This window comes from Hyperolius riggenbachi, chromosome 3 (assembly GCF_040937935.1).
Source record: "Hyperolius riggenbachi isolate aHypRig1 chromosome 3, aHypRig1.pri, whole genome shotgun sequence".
NCBI lineage: Eukaryota > Metazoa > Chordata > Amphibia > Anura > Hyperoliidae > Hyperolius > Hyperolius riggenbachi.
In genome coordinates this window covers 3,347,452-3,370,908 of record NC_090648.1, presented here as the reverse complement: position 1 = coordinate 3,370,908, position 23,457 = coordinate 3,347,452, and the positions used below count along the sequence as shown (strand labels likewise).

The following is a 23,457-nucleotide window of genomic DNA, read 5'->3' as shown; positions in this document are numbered from 1 at the left end:
ACCCTACCTCCACCCACCACCAATCCTCTCCCAGCCTGTACAAGAAGGGGCAGTCTCTCCCTCCACCAATCCTCTCCCAGCCTGTACAGGAAGAGGCAGTCTTCACCCTCCCTGCACACACCACCAATCCCCTCCCAGCCTGTACAGGAAGAGGAGTCTCACCCTAATTCCCTCCACACACCACCAATCCCCTCCCAACCTGTACAGGAAGGGGCGGTCTCACCCTCCCTCCACACACCACCCATCCCAACCTGTACAGGAAGGGGCAGTCTCACTCTCCCTCCACCCACCCACACACCTCCTCCACCCACCCACCCACACACCTCCTCCACCCACACACCACCAACCCACTCCCAGCCTGTACAGGAAGGGGCAGTCTCACCCTCCCTCCACCCACCCACACACCTCCTCCACCCACCCACCACCACCCCACTCCCAGCCTGTACAGGAAGAGGTGTCTCACCCTAATTCCCTCCACCCACACACCACCAATCCCCTCCCAACCTGTACAGGAAGGGGCAGTCTCACCCTCCCTCCACACACCACCCATCCCAACCTGTACAGGAAGGGGCAGTCTCACCCTCCCTCCACCCACACACACACACACCTCCTCCACCCACACACACCACCAACCCACTCCCAGCCTGTACAGGAAGAGGAGTCTCACCCTAATTCCCTCCACCCACACACCACCAATCCCCTCCCAACCTGTACAGGAAGGGGCAGTCTCACCCTCCCTCCACCAACACACCACCAACCCACTCCCAGCCTGTACAGGAAGAGGAGTCTCACCCTCCCTCCACCCACACAGCACCAACCCCCTCCCAGCCTGTACAGGAAGAGGCGGTCTTCACCCTCCCTCCACACACCACCAATCCCCTCCCAGCCTGTACAGGAAGGGGCAGTCTCACCCTCCCTCCACCCACACACCACCAACCCCTCCCAGCCTGTACAGGAAGGGGCAGTCTCACCCTCCCTCCACCCACACACCACCAATTCCCTCCCAGCCTGTACAGGAAGGGGCAGTCTCAACCTCCCTCCACCCACACACCACCAATCCCCTCCCAGCCTGTACAGGAAGGGGCAGTCTCACCCTCCCTCCACCCACACAGCACCAACCCCCTCCCAAACTGTACAGGAAGAGGCAGTCTCACCCTCCCTCCACCAATCCCCCTCCAGCGGTCTCACCCTCCCTCCCTCCACCAATCCCCCTCCAGCGGTCTCACCCTCCCTCCCTCCCTCCACCAATCCCTTTCTGCCTGTCCAAGAGAGGTGGTCTCACCTTGGTCAGCACTTTCCCTTCTTCGTGGCCGCTCCCTCCGGACTGACACGACGGACTCTGTCTCGGTCTCCTGGTCCAGGTTCTCTGCGCTGTCAGATACGTTTGGACTGCAATCCAGATAATAGATGTGTATTGGTCACAGCACTTCTGTACCGGCACTTATTTATAATGAAGATATTTCCCAAACTTACTGGAAGGAGGGAGGTCGGGAGTCTCCAATGCCACTGGTCCTCTCCACAGGAGGCGGCGGGAGGGGAGGAGGCAGGGGTGACTGCTCTGGTCTGGCCTCAGGAGGGGGAGGTGGTGGGGTCTGGTCAGGCTGGGGATTCTCTGCAGACACCAGCTGTGGAGAACATCAGAGAATTATACACAAGTACTCGGCATTCCCCTGTCTGATCCCACAACCGAGGCTCCCCCAGTGTCCTTAGCAGCAGTGACCCCCTTATGGGGCATCTCTCCAGGACATACGGAGGTCCTCACTTGTGTCCTGCTGACTGGATGGAGACGTCACCCCTATATGGGGCATCTCTCCAAGACATCCGGAGGTCCTCACTTGTGTCCTGCTGACTGGATGGAGAACGTGACCCTCAGCAGTGCGTCGCCCAATTCTGACGTTCACATCTACCTTCAATGCTATGAAAGCCTCCAGAGATCACGTGACCAGGCCGTAACACTGCCAACGCCCTCCAGTGTAACTCACTTCCCATGTCAACTACCCCTCAGCATGCCGGATCTCCATCGACAAATAGGCCTAGGAGAAAATGGCGTCTACTGTGCCCATGCCAGCGGCTCACCTCACCAGAACAGCCTCAGACACAACAAATGGTTACCACCTGATGGAGAGGTCCTGTGAGCTTAAAGCGGGCCTTATATCAGAGCATGGAGGGGCACAGCCCTATATCAACTGGGTAGCAAGGAGAAGTAACTAAAACACAAGCAAATAGGAGTTTCACATAATAAGCATAACAGATGCAAACATATGGCCAAACTCAGCCGCAGCGGAACGTGCGTGCCTGGCTCATGTCCACACCGCATACAATCTGCATGAAGTAATTACCACAATGTGTAACACCGCCCCTTACCCAAGACACCACACGACCATTAAAGCACGGCAGCTTGGCATTGTCATCAGAGATCTCCTCCTTCACCACCCTGCAAGAAGAAAACACAATGCCGTTATCACACACCACGCAAAGGCAGACCGCACAACAGCAGACCACATAACTCCCACAATGCAATGATAGACCATGTACAACGCAACGGCAGACGACACCACGCAACAGCAGACGACACCACGCAACGGCAGACGACACCACGCAACGGCAGACGACACCACGCAACGGCAGACGACACCACGCAACGGCAGACGACACCTCGCAACGGCAGACGACACCTCGCAACGGCAGACGACACCACGCAACGGCAGACCGCACAACAACAGACCACATAACTCCCACAATGCAATGATAGACCATGTACAACGCAACGGCAGACGACACCACGCAACAGCAGACCACGCAACAGCAGACCACACCACGCAACAGCAGACCACATAACTCCCACAATGCAATGATAGACCATGTACAACGCAACGGCAGACCGCACAACAGCAGACCACACCACGCAACAGCAGACCACACAACGGCAGACCACACCACACACCAGACCACGCAACGGCAGACCACACAACTCCCACAATGCAATGACAGACTACGCCACACATACCACAGAATGCAAAGCAGATCACACACCAAACACACACACACACCACATAAAAGGAAGACCACACACCACACAACGCACACAATGCAAGGCAGACCACACACCATGCAAGACAAATAACATTTATATTGCGCTTTTCTCCTTGCGGACTCAAAGCGCCAGAGCTGCAGCCACTAGGGCGCGCTCTATAGGCAGTAGCAGTGTATGGGAGACTTGCCAAAGGTCTCCTACTGAATTAGTGCTGGCTTACTGAACAGGCAGAGCCGAGATTCGAACCCTGGTCTCCTGTGTCAGAGGCAGAGCCCTTAACCATTACACCATCAGCCAACTGCATGCAATGGTAGATCAAACCACATGCACAACACAAGGAAGACCACACCACACACCCCGCAAAGCTGACCACACAACGCAACGCACAAGCGATGTTGAGTCGGTAAAAAAAAAAAAAAAAAATCCTCCAACTCCAACTCCTCGCTTTCTGATTCCACCGACTGACTACTCTAACCTGCATATTACAATCCTGTTGATTGAAAGTACACTACATAAACATTTAATTGCTGCCAAAGCTTGGGAACTTTTAAAGCTATATTAAGATGGCATCAGCTTTTAAGGACAAAAAGCTCCTGGCCAGGAAGCTGACACTCTACCCTGTCAGCCACCCCGGCCTGTCATGTGGTCTGTATAAGAGGATTCACTGGAGCCCCATATCAGCGAGTAGCCCTACCTTATCTATACCCGATATAGGCCAGGGCCATTTTCTACAAGGGGGCAGATCTATGCACCGGAACCCAGAGGATACGGGGTTCAGGGAATCTTATTACACACATTACATTTACAACAGACAATGTGTTGGGACATTCTAACTTCTAACCATTAGCGTCCCTTATGCCCCATACACACACACTCAACAGCTGTCATTTAAGCTGGGCATACACGGCTAGATAGTGCACCGGTATCGAGCCAGCGGCTCAATGCCGGCGCGTCACCGCTCGTCCGCGCGGATCGATTCCCGCTCGTCCCCGCGGGCTCTTTCTAATCAGCGCTTCGTTTTTTCTATTCTGCCTGCATCGAGCGCGGCATCGATCCGGCGGGCAATCGGACCTGTCGGAAATTATCAATCGAGCCATCAGCGGCTCGATTGAGAAGAAGAAACGAGGGTTGTATGCCCAGCATAAAGGTGCCCATACACTCGTCAGATTGGCAGCAGATAGATAAGAAATGCATCTGATGATCTATCTGCTAGGTTCTCAACATGTGGTACGCGGACCCCAGGGGGTACTTCTGAGGGTTCCAGGGGGTACTTCTGAGGGTTCCAGGGGGTACTTCTGAGGGTTCCAGGGGGTACTCGGGCTTGCTATACTTAACCAAGAATAACACATTTAGAGTTTTAGAAAATGATAAATCCCATTTAAACACCATCAAATTAGTATTTTAGCAAAATAAAAGCAATAGTAAATGCTTGGAAATTGTTTAGAACCAATCATCATGTAATATGATACATACATACATTTGTCAAGGGGTACTTGCGATAATGTTTACTATGCTAGGGGGTACTTGGCGAGTACAGGGTTTTAAAAGGGGTACATACTAATAAAATGTTGAGAAACACTGATCTATCTGATGCGTTTTTAGAACATTTTTTACCAGGATAGAATTCCAATAGATTTCAGTTTGAAATCTATTGGAATTCTATCTGATGGCATTTTTTTGCCATCAGATTTCCATTAAGGCCAATGCAAACTGATCTCATCAGATCGACCTAAATTTTCCATCCTGCCAGTTCGACAGAAATCGATCGAAATCGGCCATCGATCGGTCGATTGGCCAACCGATTTTTAATCGATCTGGATCGATCGGTCTGCCAGAAAATCGGCTCAGTGTATGGGCCCCTTTAGGCCCTCAGAACTTTTCTTCTGAAACACCTAAAAAAAAAAAAATCTCACTATTGTTTATCAGCTGATAAGACCGATAAGAAGTGAATCCCAATGTAGAATTGACTTCTTCTTATCAGTCTTATCAGCTGCTTGAACAATAGCAAGATCTTTTTTTGTGATTTCACAAGAAAAGTTGTGAGAGCCTACACTAGGCAGATTACCCGCCGATCGAATCTGCTGTCACATCGATCACGCTAAACTTCGATCTATTTCATCCCATCCCATTAATAGCTCCGTGCGGGAAATTACTGTTGATCGCCCGGGTATAGTTTATAATATAAATATATTTATTATTATTATTACTATATTATTATTGATCACGGGTATCCCTAGCGGTGTACGATCGACGCAGGTATACATTACCTGAAGCTGGCTCCCGGCTGGCATCTTCTCCGCATCACGACATCCGCGTATAACTTCCTGTGTCACTGCAGCGACAGCGGAAGTACAAATAGAGGGCGCTCTATTTGAACTTCCGCAGTCACTGGAGTGACAGAAAGTTATACGCGGATGCCGGATGTCGTGATGCGGAGAAGATGCCCGCCGGGAGGTGATGCGGAGAAGATGCCAGCCGGGAGGTGATGCGGAGAAGATGCCCAGGACCAGGCTTCAGGTAATGTATGCGGGGGGGGGGGGGGGGGGGAATCAGGCGACAGCAGCAGCTCAGCAGATGGTGAATCAGTTTCAGGCTGAAATCGGTTCACAATCTGTTTGCAGTAAATGCAGCCATACGATCCCTCTCTGATCAGATTCCATCAGAGAGGGATCTATCTGTTGGTCGAATCTGATGGCAAATCGACCAGTGTATGGCTACCTTAAAAGACTGGCTGCAGTTGAGTGCATGTATATGGGGCTTTAGATGAGAAGCAGCCCCACACATGAATTGTGAGTGAGCCCGCTCCCTGGGATGAGAAGCAGCCCCACACATGTATTGTGAGTGAGCCCGCTCCCTTGGATGAGAATTAGCCCCACACATGTATTGTGAGTAGAGTTGGGCGAACTGTTAGCCGAACTGCAGCCGAACTGTTCGGCTGCCCAACCTGTCATGTTGCTGTGGCTCTTACTACTTCCGGGTCGCAATGACCCGGAGTAGTACGTCTGCGGGGCACTCTCTGCGCATGTGTGCTCCGCCGGGCCAGCGCAGACGTACTACTCCGGGTCATTGCGACCCGGAAGTAGTAAGAGCCACAGCGACATGACAGGTTGGGCAGCCGAACAGTTCGGTTAACAGTTCGCCCAACTCTAATTGTGAGTGAGCCCACTCCCTTGTGTAAGAAGCAGCCCCACACATGAATTGTGAGTGAGCCCGCTCCCTTGTATGAGAAGCAGCCCCACACATGAATTGTGAGTGAGCCCGCTCCCTTGTATGAGAAGCAGCCCCACACATGAATTGTGAGTGAGCCCGCTCCCTTGTGTGAGAAGCAGCCCCACACATGAAATGTGAGTGAGCCCGCTCCCTTGGATGAGAAGCAACCACACACATGAATTGCGGGTGAGCCCGCTCCCTTGTATGAGAAGCATCTCCACACATGAAATGTAAGTGAGCCCGCTCCCTTGTGTGAGAAGCAGCCCCACACATGAATTGAGAGTGAGCCCGCTCCCTTGTGTGAGAAGCAGCCCCACACATGAATTGTAAGTGAGCCCGCTCCCTTGTGTGAGAAGCATCTCCACACATGAAATGTGAGTGAGCCAGCTCCCTTGGATGAGAAGCAGCCCCACACATGAATTGCGAGTGAGCCCGCTCCCTTGTGTGAGAAGCAGCCCCACACATGAATTGTGAGTGAGCCCGCTCCCATGTATGAGAAGCATCTCCACACATGAAATGTGAGTGAGCCCGCTCCCTTGTGTGAAAAGCAGCCCGACATATGAATTGTGAGTGCATCCAATTTACTTAAACGTTATAAAGAGGTGAATTAACCCTCCTGGCGGTATGAAAAATTCCGCCAGGAGGCAGCGCAGCAGTTTTGTTTGTTTTTTTCTTATATCATGTAGCGAGCCCAGGGCTCGCTACATGATAGCCGCTGCTCAGCGGCATCCCCCCGCCCGCTGCGATCGCCTCCGGCAATAGGCGATCAGGAAATCCCGTTCAAAGAACGGGATTTCCTGGAGGGCTTCCCCCGTCGCCATGGCGACGGGGCGGGATGACGTCACCGACGTCGTGACGTCATTGGGAGTCCCGATCCACCCCTCGGCGCTGCCTGGCACTGATTGGCCAGGCAGCGCACGGGGTCTTGGGGAAAGCGCGCCGCGCCGGATAGCGGCGATCGGTGTGCTGGCGCAGCTAGCAAAGTGCTAGCTGCGTCCAGCAAAAAAAAAAATTACGAAAATCCGCCAAGCAGGGCCTGAGAAAACCTCCTGCGCGGCTTACCCCCGTTCGGGGTTACCGCCAGGAAGGTAAAAAAAATAAATTAGAATACTGTGCAAAAGTTAATTTACTTCGATAATTCTACTTAAAAGGTGAAACTAATACATGAAATAGACTCATTACATGCAATGTGAGATATTTCACGCATTTGTTATGATTTGATACTATGATTATGACTTACAACACCATGCCACGCCCCACATACTGGTCTTCCATAACACCTCAGCAGTACCACAGGCTGATAGCATCCATGCCACGCCCCACATCCTGGTCTTCCATAACACCTCAGCAGTACCACAGGCTGATAGCATCCATGCCACGCCCCACATCCTGGTCTTCCATAACACCTCAGCAGTGCCACAGGCTGATAGGATCCATGCCACGCCCCACATCCTGGTCTTCCATAACACCCCAGCAGTGCCACAGGCTGATAGCATCCATGCCACGCCCCACATCCTGGTCTTCCATAACACCCCAGCAGTGCCACAGGCTGATAGCATCCATGCCACGCCCCACATCCTGGTCTTCCATAACACCTCAGCAGTGCCACAGGCTGATAGGATCCATGCCACGCCCCACATCCTGGTCTTCCATAACACCTCAGCAGTGCCACAGGCTGATAGCATCCATGCCACACCCCACATCCTGGTCTTCCATAACACCTCAGCAGTACCACAGGCTGATAGCATCCATGCCACGCCCCACATCCTGGCCTTCCATAACACCTCAGCAGTACCACAGGCTGATAGCATCCATGCCACGCCCCACATCCTGGTCTTCCATAACACCTCAGCAGTGCCACAGGCTGATAGGATCCATGCCACACCCCACATCCTGGTCTTCCATAACACCCCAGCAGTGCCACAGGCTGATAGCATCCATGCCACGCCCCACATCCTGGTCTTCCATAACACTTCAGCAGTGCCACAGGCTGATAGCATCCATGCCACACCCCACATCCTGGTCTTCCATAACCCCTCAGCAGTGCCACAGGCTGATAGGATCCATGCCACGCCCCACATCCTGGTCTTCCATAACACCCCAGCAGTGCCACAGGCTGATAGGATCCATGCCACGCCCCACATCCTGGTCTTCCATAACACCTCAGCAGTGCCACAGGCTGATAGGATCCATGCCACACCCCACATCCTGGTCTTCCATAACACCCCAGCAGTGCCACAGGCTGATAGCATCCATGCCACGCCCCACATCCTGGTCTTCCATAACACCTCAGCAGTGCCACAGGCTGATAGCATCCATGCCACACCCCACATCCTGGTCTTCCATAACACCCCAGCAGTGCCACAGGCTGATAGCATCAATGACACACCCCACATCCTGATCTTCCATAACACCCCAGCAGTGCCACAGGCTGATAGCATCCATGCCACACCCCACATCCTGGTCTTCCATAACACCCCAGCAGTGCCACAGGCTGATAGCATCCATGCCACACCCCACATCCTGGTCTTCCATAACACCCCAGCAGTGCCACAGACTGATAGCATCCATGCCACGCCCCACATCCTGGTCTTCCATAACACCTCAGCAGTGCCACAGGCTGATAGCATCCATGCCACACCCCACATCCTGGTCTTCCATAACACCCCAGCAGTGCCACAGGCTGATAGCATCCATGCCACACCCCACTTCCTGGTCTTCCATAACACCCCAGCAGTGCCACAGGCTGATAGCATCCATGCCACGCCCCACATCCTGGTCTTCCATAACACCCCAGCAGTGCCACAGGCTGATAGCATCCATGCCACGCCCCACATCCTGGTCTTCCATAACACCCCAGCAGTGCCACAGGCTGATAGCATCCATGCCACGCCCCACATCCTGGTCTTCCATAACACCCCAGCAGTGCCACAGGCTGATAGCATCCATGCCACGCCCCACATCCTGGTCTTCCATAACACCCCAGCAGTGCCACAGGCTGATCCATGCCACGCCCCACATCCTGGTCTTCCATAACCCCTCAGCAGTGCCACAGGCTGATAGCATCCATGCCACGCCCCACATCCTGGTCTTCCATAGCACCCCAGCAGTGCCACAGGCTGATAGCATCCATGCCACGCCACACATCCTGGTCTTCCATAACACCTCAGCAGTGCCACAGGTTGATAGCATCCATGCCATGCCCCACATCCTGGTCTTCCATAACACCCCAGCAGTGCCACAGGCTGATAGCATCCATGCCACACCCCACATCCTGGTCTTCCATAACACCCCAGCAGTGCCACAGGCTGATAGCATCCATGCCACGCCCCACATCCTGGTCTCCCATAACCCCTCAGCAGTGCCACAGGCTGATAGCATCCATGCCACGCCCCACATCCTGGGCTTCCATAACCCCTCAGCAGTGCCACAGGCTGATAGCATCCATGCCACGCCCCACATCCTGGTCTTCCATAACCCCTCAGCAGTGCCACAGGCTGATAGCATCCATGCCACACCCCACATCCTGGTCTCCCATAACACCCCAGCAGTGCCACAGGCTGATAGCATCCATGCCACGCCCCACATCCTGGTCTTCCATAACACCCCAGCAGTGCCACAGGCTGATAGCATCCATGCCACGCCCCACATCCTGGTCTTCCATAACACCCCAGCAGTGCCACAGGCTGATAGCATCCATGCCACGCCCCACATCCTGGTCTTCCATAACACCCCAGCAGTGCCACAGGCTGATAGCATCCATGCCACGCCCCACATCCTGGTCTTCCATAGCACCCCAGCAGTGCCACAGGCTGATAGCATCCATGCCACGCCCCACATCCTGGTCTTCCATAACACCCCAGCAGTGCCACAGGCTGCAGATCTAGATGTGAGTCTATTCTATCCAATATGATGTACCAGATGTAAACTTTACATGTTCATCTAACTGTACTTCACTACATACAGTGGAGGAAATAATTATTTGACCCCTCACTGATTTTGTAAGTTTGTCCAATGACAAAGAAATGAAAAGTCTCAGAACAGTATCATTTCAATGGTAGGTTTATTTTAACAGTGGCAGATAGCACATCAAAAGGAAAATCGAAAAAATAACCTTCAATAAAAGATAGCAACTGATTTGCATTTCATTGAGTGAAATAAGTTTTTGAACCCTCTAACAATAAAAGACTTAATACTTAGTGGTAAAACCCTTGTTTGCAAGCACAGAGGTCAAACGTTTCTTGTAATTGATGACCAAGTTTGCACACATTTTAGGAGGAATGTTGGTCCACTCCTCTTTGCAGATCATCTCTAAATCCCTAATGTTTCGAGGCTGTCTCTGTGCAACTCTGAGCTTGAGCTCCCTCCATAGGTTTTCTATTGGATTAAGGTCCGGAGACTGACTAGGCCACTCCATGACCTTAATATGCTTCTTCTTGAGCCACTCCTTTGTTGCCTTTGCTGTATGTTTTGGGTCATTGTCGTGCTGGAACACCCATCCACGACCCATTTTCAGTTTCCTGGCAGAGGGAAGGAGGTTGTCGTTCAGGATTTCACGATACATGGCTCCGTCCATTTTCCCGTTAATGCGATTAAGTTGTCCTGTGCCCTTAGCAGAAAAACACCCCCAAAGCAAAATGTTTCCACCCCCATGCTTGACGGTGGGGACGGTGTTTTGGGGGTCATAGGCAGCATTTTTCTTCCTCCAAACACAGCGAGTTGAGTTAATGCCAAAGAGCTCTATTTTGGTCTCATCAGACCACAGCACCTTCTCCCAGTCACTCACAGAATCATTCAGGTGTTCATTGGCAAACTTCAGACGGGCCTGCACATGTGCCTTCTTGAGCAGGGGGACCTTGCGAGCCCTGCAGGATTTTAATCCATTGCAGTGTAATGTGTTTCCAATGGTTTTCTTGGTGACTGTGGTCCCTGCTAATTTGGTGTCATTCACTAACTCCTCCCGTGTACTTCTAGGATGCTTTTTCACCTTTCTCAGAACCATTGACACCCCACGAGGTGAGATCTTGCGTGGAGCCCCAGAGCGAGGTCGATTGATGGTCATTTTGTGCTCCTTCCATTTTCGAACAATCGCACCAACAGTTGTCACCTTCTCTCCCAGCATCTTGCTAATGGTTTTGTAGCCCATTCCAGCCTTGTGCAGGTCTACAATTTTGTCTCTGGCATCCTTGGACAGCTCTTTGGTCTTTCCCATGTTGGAGAGTTTGGAGTCTGCTTGATTGATTGATTCTGTGGACAGGTGTCTTTTATACAGGTGACTAGTTAAGACAGGTGTCCTTAAAGAGGGTGACTAATTGAGTAGAAGTGACTAACCACTCTGTGGGAGCCAGAACTCTTAATGGTTGGTAGGGGTTCAAAAACTTATTTCACTCAATGAAATGCAAATCAGTTGCTATCTTTTATTTAAGGTTATTTTTTTGATTTTCCTTTTGATGTGCTATCTGCCACTGTTAAAATATACCTACCATTGAAATGATACTGTTCTGAGACTTTTCATTTCTTTGTCATTGGACAAACTTACAAAATCAGTGAGGGGTAAAATAATTATTTCCTCCACTGTATATGTATTGCCATTCAGACCTTTGTTTGGCTGGAGGTGCGCTTTAAAATCTTTGCTTTATTGATTTCACTTAAAGGGAACCAGAGAGGATGACACATACATACCTGGGGCTTCCTCCAGCCCCATACGCACGGATCGCTCCCACGCCGCCGTCCTCCGCTTCCTGGATCCGCCGCCACCGTCATTGCCGCGAGTCGGCCGCGGCCAATTCTCCGCATCACAGGGTGCTCTCTCCATACAGATACGCATGTGGCTGCCTATTGCGCAGCCGCATGCATACGTGTATGGAGGGAGCCCCTGTGATGCGAACAATTGGCCGCGTCCGCCGGAAGTGACGGGCACGGTACCGGCAGATCAAGGAAGCTGAGGATGGCGGCGTGAGAGCGATTCAAGCTTATGGAGCTGGAAGAAGCCCCAGGTATGTATGAAATCTTTTCCTTTTTTCACCCCCCATTCCTCTCTGGTTCCCTTTAATATTCCAATTTTCTGAGATTTATTTTTTCATAAACTGTAAGCCATAATTATCAAAATGATAAAGCTTTGAAATATCTCGCTTTGCATGTAATGAGCATTTTATATATCAGTTTCACCTTTTAAGTTGAATTACTAAAATATATGAACTGTTGTACGATATTCTAGTCTCTGGAAATTCACCTGTACATGCCAAAGCCATTATTTATCTGCCAAGTCCCTGCTTGATCAGTTCCAGCCTGGCTTTCACTCTGACCACTCCACAGAACCAACTCTTACTACAGTGGCCAGCATGCTACCAGCTAAAACCAAAGGCCATTTCATAGCCATCCTTCTGGACCTGTCACAAGCATGTGACACTGTCGACCACACCTTACTCCTCTGGATACTTTCATCTACAGTGGTCCCCCCAGGCTCTTAGTTTTGGTGAGCACATGGCTGTCATCGGCTCACTTCCTCCTCTGCTGTAATCAGAGTTATGCAGAAAAGCGTCGGCCCTGTATTCTCTGATCTCGCCCCACCCGGCTACTTTTTCACGCCACCCGCCTGGAAAAAAATTCTGGGGAGAACACTGATCTATAGGCATAAAGGGCCTTCCTCTCTCCTGGTTATCTTCCTATCTCTCTGGAAGGTCTTTCACAGTCTTACTAAAACTACTCATCACCGGAGTCTCCTTCAATCAATATATCACTTTTATTAACTGCAATAACACAACACCCTTCTCCCTGTTAAGGTGGCCATACACTGATCGATTTGCCATCAGATTCGTCCAAAAGATAGATCCCTCTCAGATCGAATCTGATCAGAGAGGGATCGTATGGCCACCTTTACTGCAAACAGATTGTGAATAGATTTCAGCCTGAAACCGATCACAATCTGTGGAGCTGCCGCCCCCCCCCCCCCTCATACATTGCCTGATCCGGCCGGGGCGAGTCCCCTGGTCCACCGCTGTCTTCTCCGCATCGGCTCCCAGCTGGCATCTTCTCCCATCACCTTCCGCATCACACATCCGGCATCCGCGTATAACTTTCTGTCACTCCAGTGACAGCGGAAGTACAAATCGAGGGCCCTCTATTTGTGCTGTCACTGCAGTGACACAGGAAGTTATGCCGGATGCGGAAAAGATGCCGGGAGCCGGGAGGTGACAGCGGGGTCTCGCGCCGTCGGAGCAGGCACAGTATCTCCACTGTATTGCGTCGGTCGGTCATTCGAACGCCGATGTCGACACACTCTCGACCCGCCGGCGACCGAGAAAAATCTTCCAAATTTCGGACGGAAAGCCATCGTTCTGTCAGCGGTGTGCGCAACGATTTCACGGCCGTTTCGATCACTGTGATCAAAACAGCCGTATTTCAGCGGGAAAATCGTTAGGTGTATGGGCTCCTTAAAAAGTGGACAAAGCTAAACTGAATCCTAGCTAACCACAGCCGGCTGTGTTACACACACCACTTCACACTCTCACCACTCATTGCATTGTCCATTGTACTCCCGGGAGATCCCACAGATTAGGGATCATGTAGATTGGCCGCCTCCTACTCCTGGGCAATTGCAATGAATGATAGGAGAACCATCCGGTGTTAACCACTTAAGGACCAGGGGCGCTTTGCAGGATCTGTGCTGCGTGGGCTCTGCAGCCCGCAGCACAGATCATGAATACAGCAGGGCGATCAGACTTACCCCCTTTTTTTCCCACTAGGGAGATGTCCTGCTGGGGGGGGGGTCTGATCGACGCCGGCTGCCTGCGTTTTGCGGCGGGGCTCTTCAAAGCCCCCCTCCGCAGCGTTTTCGGCGCTTCCTGGCTTCCCGTCCCTCCCTCTCCCTCCATGGGCTGCACAGGACGGATATCCGTCCTGCGCATTGAAGGATAGGCTTAAGCCTATCATATGCCGGCGATCCCCGGCCAATCAGAGGCCGGGGATCGCCGATCTACCGCGCCGTGTGATGTAAACAGTGGGGATTTCTTCCCCGCGTGTTTACATTTTGCCGGTGAGCCGCGATCGGCGGCTCTCCGGCTGTTCACGGAGACACCCTCCGTGAACTGACATGGAAAGGCCGCTCGATCGAGCGGCCGTTTCTATGCAAAACCACTTAAGACCTGCCGACGCCTATCGGCGTTAGGCGGTCGTTAAGTGGTTAAGGCTGTAACACAGCCGGCTGTGGTTACTTAGGCTGCAGTTTAGCGTTGTCCGCTTTTAATGCGGAGAAGGGTGTTGTGTTATTGCAGTTAATAAAAGTGACATATTGATTGAAGGAGACGCTGGTGAGGAGTAGTTTTTGTAGTTGTAGGATTTGGTCTGACAGCAGCTCCCCCATGAGGGGTAATCTTTCTAAGAAGTAATCCAAGCGCAGGAGATAGTGGTATTGTGCTTTCACAATCTTACTCAGATCTCTTCTCCTCATCCATCGTCTGTGGGGGTACCTCAAGGCTCAGTCCTTGGCCCCATCCTCTTTTCCATCTACATGCACGGTCTTGGCAACGTAAAGAAACTCTGAAGCCTCTAAACAATGAGGATTTTATCGTCTCTCCCCCACCTCTCAGTGAAAGAAGACAGAGGCAGCAATCCATGCAGATGGACGCGAGTAGAAGCAGCGCTACAGCCCAAAGCTCTGCCTCTATACGGAAGGAGCCCCGCAATCAGCCCCAGGGAGTTTGGGGTGATTAATTGAGTTTTCAACTGCAGGTATGCAGCGTTATAGGAGGAGCAATTATGTTGAAGTTTTTTTAAGTAAAAAAAAAAAACCTGATTTTTGGAGACTTCAGAGTCCCTTTAATCAACTCATTTGGGTTTCAATACCACCTTTATGCAGACGATACACAACAGTACCTCTCAACTCCAGACCTTAACTCCCTCCTCACACACGTTCCTGACTGCTCGTCTGCTATACCCTTAAGGTCCGTACACACGCTGGACTGGAGGCAACAACGGGTCCGTCGTCACCTCCCGCTGGGTGGGCGGTCCAACGACAGTCCGGCGTGTGTACGCACTGTCGGCGGACTGATACGGCTGCTTCCAGTCCGAACCTTAACCCTAACCCTACATGTCCTCTCGCTTCTTAAAACTTATTATGAGTAAAACACAACTAAACATTTTTGGTTAACACAGATTAACAACGGTCCCAGGATATAAGAAGGAAGGTTGGGGTATGGGGAGGAGGTTATGTTTGCAAGTTTTTAATAAAAAGATTTAGGGAGGTCCCCAGATACTAGGGGGGAGGGGGGGGGGGGGTGAGCAGGACTGGAAGTCCTGGTCCATGGCCTTGCAGTATATAGGGATGTATGGAGTGGTGTGGGTAGGGGGCTCCTGAGGACTGAAGGTATGGGGGTGTCTGAGTAAGTATGGGGAATCCTGAGGGGGTCTGGAGGTTACCCAAAGCCCTGGTCCATGGCCCTGCAGTATATAGGGTTGTATGGGGGGAGGGGGTCCCCTGATATTGAGGGGCTCTCAGGGAGTGGGGTGAGGGTAGAATAGATGTATGGGGAGGAGGTCCCCAGATACTGAGGGGTGTCCAGTGGGGGGGAGGGGGTCCCCGCAGGGGGAAGAGGTTACCCGAAGTCCTGGTCCATGGCCCTGCAGTATATAGGGATGTATGGGGGAGGGAGGGTCCTCTGATATTGGGGGCTCTCAGGGATGGGGGAGGGGGTACCCGGATATTGGGGGTGCCCTGTGGAGGGTATGGAGGGGAGGAGGTTACCCGAAGTCCTGGTCCATGGCCCTGCAGTATATAGGGATGTATGGGGGGAGGGAGGTGTAGGGAGGGGGGGTCCCCGGATATTGGGGGGCTGGAGGTTACCCGAAGTCCTGGTCCATGGCCCTGCAGTATATAGGGATGTATGGGGGGAGGGAGGTGTAGGGAGGGGGGGGTCCCCGGATATTGTGGGGGATTTGGAGTAGAGATATTGAGGGGTATGGGGGGAGAGGTCCTCTGGGAGGGGGTGCCCGGATATTGGGGGTTGCCCTGTGGAGGGTATAGGGGGAGGGGGTCCCCGCAGGGGGGGAGGGGGGTTACCCGAAGTCCTGGTCCATGGCCCTGCAGTATATAGGGATGTATGGGGGGAGGGAGGTGTAGGGAGGGGGGGGTCCCCGGATATTGGGGGGGCTGGAGGTTACCCGAAGTCCTGGTCCATGGCCTTGAAGAAGTACTTGGCGTGTCCCCGGGCCAGGGCGGCCTTGAAGTCCCGCAGGCGGATGTCGGAGGCCGGGACCGGCACCTTCACCAGGTACGGGGTCTCCTCCTCATCCAGGTGGTAGATCACCTTCGTCTCCCCCATGCTGCGGCCTAGCGGAGCCCCGAGCCTCGGCCTCAATTACAGCGAGCCGCCGCGTCTGACGTCACCGCGCCGCCTGCTGCTGGTACCCCGCCCACCGCCTGACGTCACCGCGCCGCCTGCTGCTGGTACCCCGCCCACCGCCTTACATCACCGCTCCTCCTACTGCCTGTGTCCGCCTAGCCACTCCCCCTCCTCACATCCTGGGTGGGCAGACGCAGAGCGAGTTGGTAATGTCAAGGTGACGTCTAATGGAAGTCTTTGCTTCCCCCTGCTGTGACGTCACTGAGCTGCGCCTCCTCGTGCGCATGCGCAGTGTATTCTCAGTGACAGTTATCAGAACTTATAGGCCTCTGCACACTAATTCAGCTTTATAGGCAGGACCAGATACATTAGCATTGGGGGAGGGGGGTGTAAGGGAAGTGTACAGGCGGGATACAGTCCATAACGGTGTGCAGGAGTTACAGAGAATATTGATAAATGTTCCCCTGAGGGGTACTACACTATGTACTCTGCACAGTGCCGCAGAAGATGTCTCCATGGCAGCACATTGGGCTAGTGGCTCCGCCCCCACGTTCCCCTGTGGGGTACTACACTATGTACTCTGCACAGTGCTGCAGAAGATGTCTCCATGGCAGCACATTGGGCTAGTGGCTCCGCCCCCACGTTCCCCTGAGGGGTACTACACTATGTACTCTGCACAGTGCTGCAGAAGATGTCTCCATGGCGGCACATTGGGCTAGTGGCTCCGCCCCCACGTTCCCCTGTGGGGTACTACACTATGTACTCTGCACAGTGCTGCAGAAGATGTCTCCATGGCAGCACATTGGGCTAGTGGCTCCGCCCCCACGTTCCCCTGAGGGGTACTACACTATGTACTCTGCACAGTGCTGCAGAAGATGTCTCCATGGCAGCACATTGGGCTAGTGGCTCCGCCCCCACGTTCCCCTGAGGGGTACTACACTATGTACTCTGCACAGTGCTGCAGAAGATGTCTCCATGGCAGCACATTGGGCTAGTGGCTCCGCCCCCACGTTCCCCTGAGGGGTACTACACTATGTGCTCTGCACAGTGCTGCAGAAGATGTCTCCATGGCAGCACATTGGGCTAGTGGCTCCGCCCCCACGTTCCCCTGAGGGGTACTACACTATGTGCTCTGCACAGTGCTGCAGAAGATGTCTCCATGGCAGCACATTGGGCTAGTGGCTCCGCCCCCACGTTCCCCTGAGGGGTACTACACTATGTACTCTGCACAGTGCTGCAGAAGATGTCTCCATGGCAGCACATTGGGCTAGTGGCTCCGCCCCCACGTTCCCCTGAGGGGTACTACACTATGTACTCTGCACAGTGCTGCAGAAGATGTCTCCATGGCAGCACATTGGGCTAGTGGCTCCGCCCCCACGTTCCCCTGAGGGGTACTACACTATGTACTCTGCACAGTGCTGCAGAAGATGTCTCCATGGCGGCACATTGGGCTAGTGGCTCCGCCCCCACGTTCCCCTGAGGGGTACTACACTATGTACTCTGCACAGTGCTGCAGAAGATGTCTCCATGGCGGCACATTGGGCTAGTGGCTCCGCCCCCACGTTCCCCTGAGGGGTACTACACTATGTACTCTGCACAGTGCTGCAGAAGATGTCTCCATGGCAGCACATTGGGCTAGTGGCTCCGCCCCCACGTTCCCCTGAGTGGTACTACACTATGTACTCTGCACAGTGCTGCAGAAGATGTCTCCATGGCGGCACATTGGGCTAGTGGCTCCGCCCCCACGTTCCCCTGAGGGGTACTACACTATGTACTCTGCACAGTGCTGCAGAAGATTTCTCCATGGCAGCACATTGGGCTAGTGGCTCCGCCCCCACGTTCCCCTGAGGGGTACTACACTATGTACTCTGCACAGTGCTGCAGAAGATGTCTCCATGGCAGCACATTGGGCTAGTGGCTCCGCCCCCACGTTCCCCTGAGGGGTACTACACTATGTACTCTGCACAGTGCTGCAGAAGATGTCTCCATGGCGGCACATTGGGCTAGTGGCTCCGCCCCCACGTTCCCCTGAGGGGTACTACACTATGTACTCTGCACAGTGCTGCAGAAGATGTCTCCATGGCAGCACATTGGGCTAGTGGCTCCGCCCCCACGTTCCCCTGAGGGGTACTACACTATGTACTCTGCACAGTGCTGCAGAAGATGTCTCCATGGCAGCACATTGGGCTAGTGTCTCCGCCCCCACGTTCCCCTGAGGGGTACTACACTATGTGCTCTGCACAGGGCTGCAGAAGATGTCTCCATGGCAGCACATTGGGCTAGTGGCTCCGCCCCCACGTTCCCCTGAGGGGTACTACACTATGTACTCTGCACAGTGCTGCAGAAGATGTCTCCATGGCAGCACATTGGGCTAGTGGCTCCGCCCCCACGTTCCCCTGAGGGGTACTACACTATGTACTCTGCACAGTGCTGCAGAAGATGTCTCCATGGCGGCACATTGGGCTAGTGGCTCCGCCCCCACGTTCCCCTGAGGGGTACTACACTATGTACTCTGCACAGTGCTGCAGAAGATGTCTCCATGGCAGCACATTGGGCTAGTGGCTCCGCCCCCACGTTCCCCTGAGTGGTACTACACTATGTACTCTGCACAGTGCTGCAGAAGATGTCTCCATGGCAGCGCATTGGGCTAGTGGCTCCGCCCCCACGTTCCCCTGAGGGGTACTACACTATGTACTCTGCACAGTGCTGCAGAAGATGTCTCCATGGCAGCACATTGGGCTAGTGGCTCCGCCCCCACGTTCCCCTGAGGGGTACTACACTATGTACTCTGCACAGTGCTGCAGAAGATGTCTCCATGGCAGCACATTGGGCTAGTGGCTCCGCCCCCACGTTCCCCTGAGGGGTACTACACTATGTACTCTGCACAGTGCTGCAGAAGATGTCTCCATGGCAGCACATTGGGCTAGTGGCTCCGCCCCCACGTTCCCCTGAGGGGTACTACACTATGTACTCTGCACAGTGCTGCAGAAGATGTCTCCATGGCAGCACATTGGGCTAGTGGCTCCGCCCCCACGTTCCCCTGAGGGGTACTACACTATGTGCTCTGCACAGGGCTGCAGAAGATGTCTCCATGGCAGCACATTGGGCTAGTGGCTCCGCCCCCACGTTCCCCTGAGGGGTACTACACTATGTACTCTGCACAGTGCTGCAGAAGATGTCTCCATGGCAGCACATTGGGCTAGTGGCTCCGCCCCCACGTTCCCCTGAGGGGTACTACACTATGTACTCTGCACAGTGCTGCAGAAGATGTCTCCATGGCGGCACATTGGGCTAGTGGCTCCGCCCCCACGTTCCCCTGAGGGGTACTACACTATGTACTCTGCACAGTGCTGCAGAAGATGTCTCCATGGCAGCACATTGGGCTAGTGGCTCCGCCCCCACGTTCCCCTGAGGGGTACTACACTATGTACTCTGCACAGTGCTGCAGAAGATGTCTCCATGGCAGCACATTGGGCTAGTGGCTCCGCCCCCACGTTCCCCTGAGGGGTACTACACTATGTACTCTGCACAGTGCTGCAGAAGATGTCTCCATGGCAGCACATTGGGCTAGTGGCTCCGCCCCCACGTTCCCCTGAGGGGTACTACACTATGTACTCTGCACAGTGCTGCAGAAGATGTCTCCATGGCAGCACATTGGGCTAGTGGCTCCGCCCCCACGTTCCCCTGAGGGGTACTACACTATGTACTCTGCACAGTGCTGCAGAAGATGTCTCCATGGCGGCACATTGGGCTAGTGGCTCCGCCCCCACGTTCCCCTGAGGGGTACTACACTATGTACTCTGCACAGTGCTGCAGAAGATGTCTCCATGGCAGCACATTGGGCTAGTGGCTCCGCCCCCACGTTCCCCTGAGTGGTACTACACTATGTACTCTGCACAGTGCTGCAGAAGATGTCTCCATGGCGGCACATTGGGCTAGTGGCTCCGCCCCCACGTTCCCCTGAGGGGTACTACACTATGTACTCTGCACAGTGCTGCAGAAGATGTCTCCATGGCAGCACATTGGGCTAGTGGCTCCGCCCCCACGTTCCCCTGAGGGGTACTACACTATGTACTCTGCACAGTGCTGCAGAAGATGTCTCCATGGCGGCACATTGGGCTAGTGGCTCCGCCCCCACGTTCCCCTGAGGGGTACTACACTATGTACTCTGCACAGTGCTGCAGAAGATGTCTCCATGGCGGCACATTGGGCTAGTGGCTCCGCCCCCACGTTCCCCTGAGGGATACTACACTATGTACTCTGCACAGTGCTGCAGAAGATGTCTCCATGGCAGCACATTGGGCTAGTGGCTCCGCCCCCACGTTCCCCTGAGGGGTACTACACTATGTACTCTGCACAGTGCTGCAGAAGATGTCTCCATGGCAGCACATTGGGCTAGTGGCTCCGCCCCCACGTTCCCCTGAGGGGTACTACACTATGTACTCTGCACAGTGCTGCAGAAGATGTCTCCATGGCGGCACATTGGGCTAGTGGCTCCGCCCCCACGTTCCCCTGAGGGGTACTACACTATGTACTCTGCACAGTGCTGCAGAAGATGTCTCCATGGCGGCACATTGGGCTAGTGGCTCCGCCCCCACGTTCCCCTGAGGGATACTACACTATGTACTCTGCACAGTGCTGCAGAAGATGTCTCCATGGCGGCACATTGGGCTAGTGGCTCCGCCCCCACGTTCCCCTGAGGGGTACTACACTATGTACTCTGCACAGTGCTGCAGAAGATGTCTCCATGGCGGCACATTGGGCTAGTGGCTCCGCCCCCACGTTCCCCTGAGGGGTACTACACTATGTACTCTGCACAGTGCTGCAGAAGATGTCTCCATGGCGGCACATTGGGCTAGTGGCTCCGCCCCCACGTTCCCCTGAGGGATACTACACTATGTACTCTGCACAGTGCTGCAGAAGATGTCTCCATGGCGGCACATTGGGCTAGTGGCTCCGCCCCCACGTTCCCCTGAGGGATACTACACTATGTACTCTGCACAGTGCTGCAGAAGATGTCTCCATGGCAGCACATTGGGCTAGTGGCTCCGCCCCCACTACCCCATAGGACCAGTAGATATTTAAATGAGTGAGAGGAGGCACCTGCTGTCTTTGTTTTTCGTCCTCACCTCATAGGATACAGCTCTGGGCTCAGCTCAGAAATTGTTTTCTTATTTTTTAGGCACCTACCTGACTTTCTTACAGTCACCACAAAAAACACAGCTGATTATTACCATCACAGTGACTGTGGGATTCAATCCAAATATGCGCATACCAGTGTGTTTTTAATGGTTTTATAGGGGTGGGTGATGCTAGACGTCATGCTGGGGTTTTTTGTATGCCAACATTAAAGACAAGTTTTTGTACAAGCACATGAAGAGGTCACGGGTTATTTGTGTGTGAGATACACCACAAAAAAACTCTTGTGTGAAGGCCCCCTGTATGTCCTATAAACTAGGTCCATGTGGGGCACCCCGTTCTGCTGGTCTTGGGGGTTTTTAGACATTGTGCGCACTAATAGTGTGCCTGCATAGTTCAGAAAAGAAGCTTTTACCTTTTCAAATACTCTGAATGAGTCTGTTAGTCCCTGCAGCAGTGCCCGCTCTGTCTATTTCTCTTTTCCTCCCCGACTTCCTCGTGCTGGCTGGCGTGCGCTCCAGCGTGGAGGGGAGGTGGAACGCATGACGTCATCGGAGGTAGCGGCATACGACCTTCCTGACGCATAGCGCCATGATTGGTGAGTACATTCGCTGAGCACTGTGGTGAGGCCGGGGGGCGGAGTTTGAACAGCCTCCAATGCTGATTGGCCCACGCGCCGCCCCTCTCTAAGGGACAAGAACGATTGGCTGCCATACTCACAGGTGGGGGGGGCGCGGTTCAGGGATTCCCGGAACGCGGGGAAAACTCATATAAAGCCGACATGGCAGCGGTGGCTGTGGCTAACATGTCGGATTCTTCCGCCTCTGAGATCCCTCTCAGCGCTCTCCCTCAGTGGAGATGGAATCTGATATACCTCCTATGGAGGGGTGAGTGGGCAGATGGTTGTTTTTTACTATTTGTATATTTCTTTCATTCTCTATGATCTATGCTCTCTAATCTCTAGTTCATTATTTTCAGCCCTGTGCTTTCTGCTGATCCTATGGATACTGCTGCTGCGCCAGTCACAGACCAGCAAAATGTTGATAGGTAGGTGCCATCACATGGTAAGTACATTTTGTCTTACTCTTGGGGTTTGCACTTGGAAGCAATAGTCATAATATGACTATTATTTCTACAGCCCGCAAGAACATCGCCGATACCTGCAAGAAGGCAGGAAGGCTACAAGGTAATCCTCACCACAGCATTACTACTCCTCAAGATCTGATAGACGGCAATCTAGAAGTAGATGACGTTCTCGCCGGAGACATCGCTATGATGACATCATTCCTGCTTATCACATAGACGCGAAAGATCACCCATGCGAAACTATGCACCCGAAGACTATGCACACAGAGCCACTGGCTGTTGGGCATGTGGAGACATAGGGCCTGATTCACAAAGCGGTGCTAACAGTTAGCACGCTAGTGAAAAGCCCTTTATCACGCCTAAACTCAGTTTAGGCATGATAAGTTTAGGTGTGATAAGTTTAGGCATGATAAGTTTAGGCGTGATAAGTTTAGGCGTGATAAGTTTAGGCATGATAAGTTTAGGTGTGATAAGTTTAGGCATGATAAGTTTAGGCATGATAAGTTTAGGTGTGATAAGTTTTTAGGTGTGATAAGTTTAAGCACCAACTGGGATAGCACCGCAGTGCACAGCTGATCAAAAGTTTTGCGCTAGCAAAGTCTGGTGCACTTTGCATTGAGTTTAATGGCGCTGCTTTGCGTGCGGGAC

General features: G+C 53.2%; 1 protein-coding gene across 1 annotated transcript in view; it reads right to left on the bottom strand.

Moving 5' to 3' along the window:
* DVL2 (dishevelled segment polarity protein 2) overlaps positions 1 to 16,702 on the bottom strand; it is a 114,238-nt gene extending 97,536 nt beyond the window's left edge. The window contains exons 1-4 of the mRNA XM_068273808.1: positions 16,403 to 16,702; positions 2,365 to 2,434; positions 1,474 to 1,625; positions 1,283 to 1,389 (exon numbers count right to left, since the gene is read on the bottom strand). Coding sequence (XP_068129909.1) covers positions 1,283 to 1,389; positions 1,474 to 1,625; positions 2,365 to 2,434; positions 16,403 to 16,563 — 490 coding nt within the window. The 5' untranslated portion in view covers positions 16,564 to 16,702. The remainder of the gene's footprint in view (positions 1 to 1,282; positions 1,390 to 1,473; positions 1,626 to 2,364; positions 2,435 to 16,402) is intronic.
* Between the last annotated feature and the right edge of the window lie 6,755 nt (positions 16,703 to 23,457).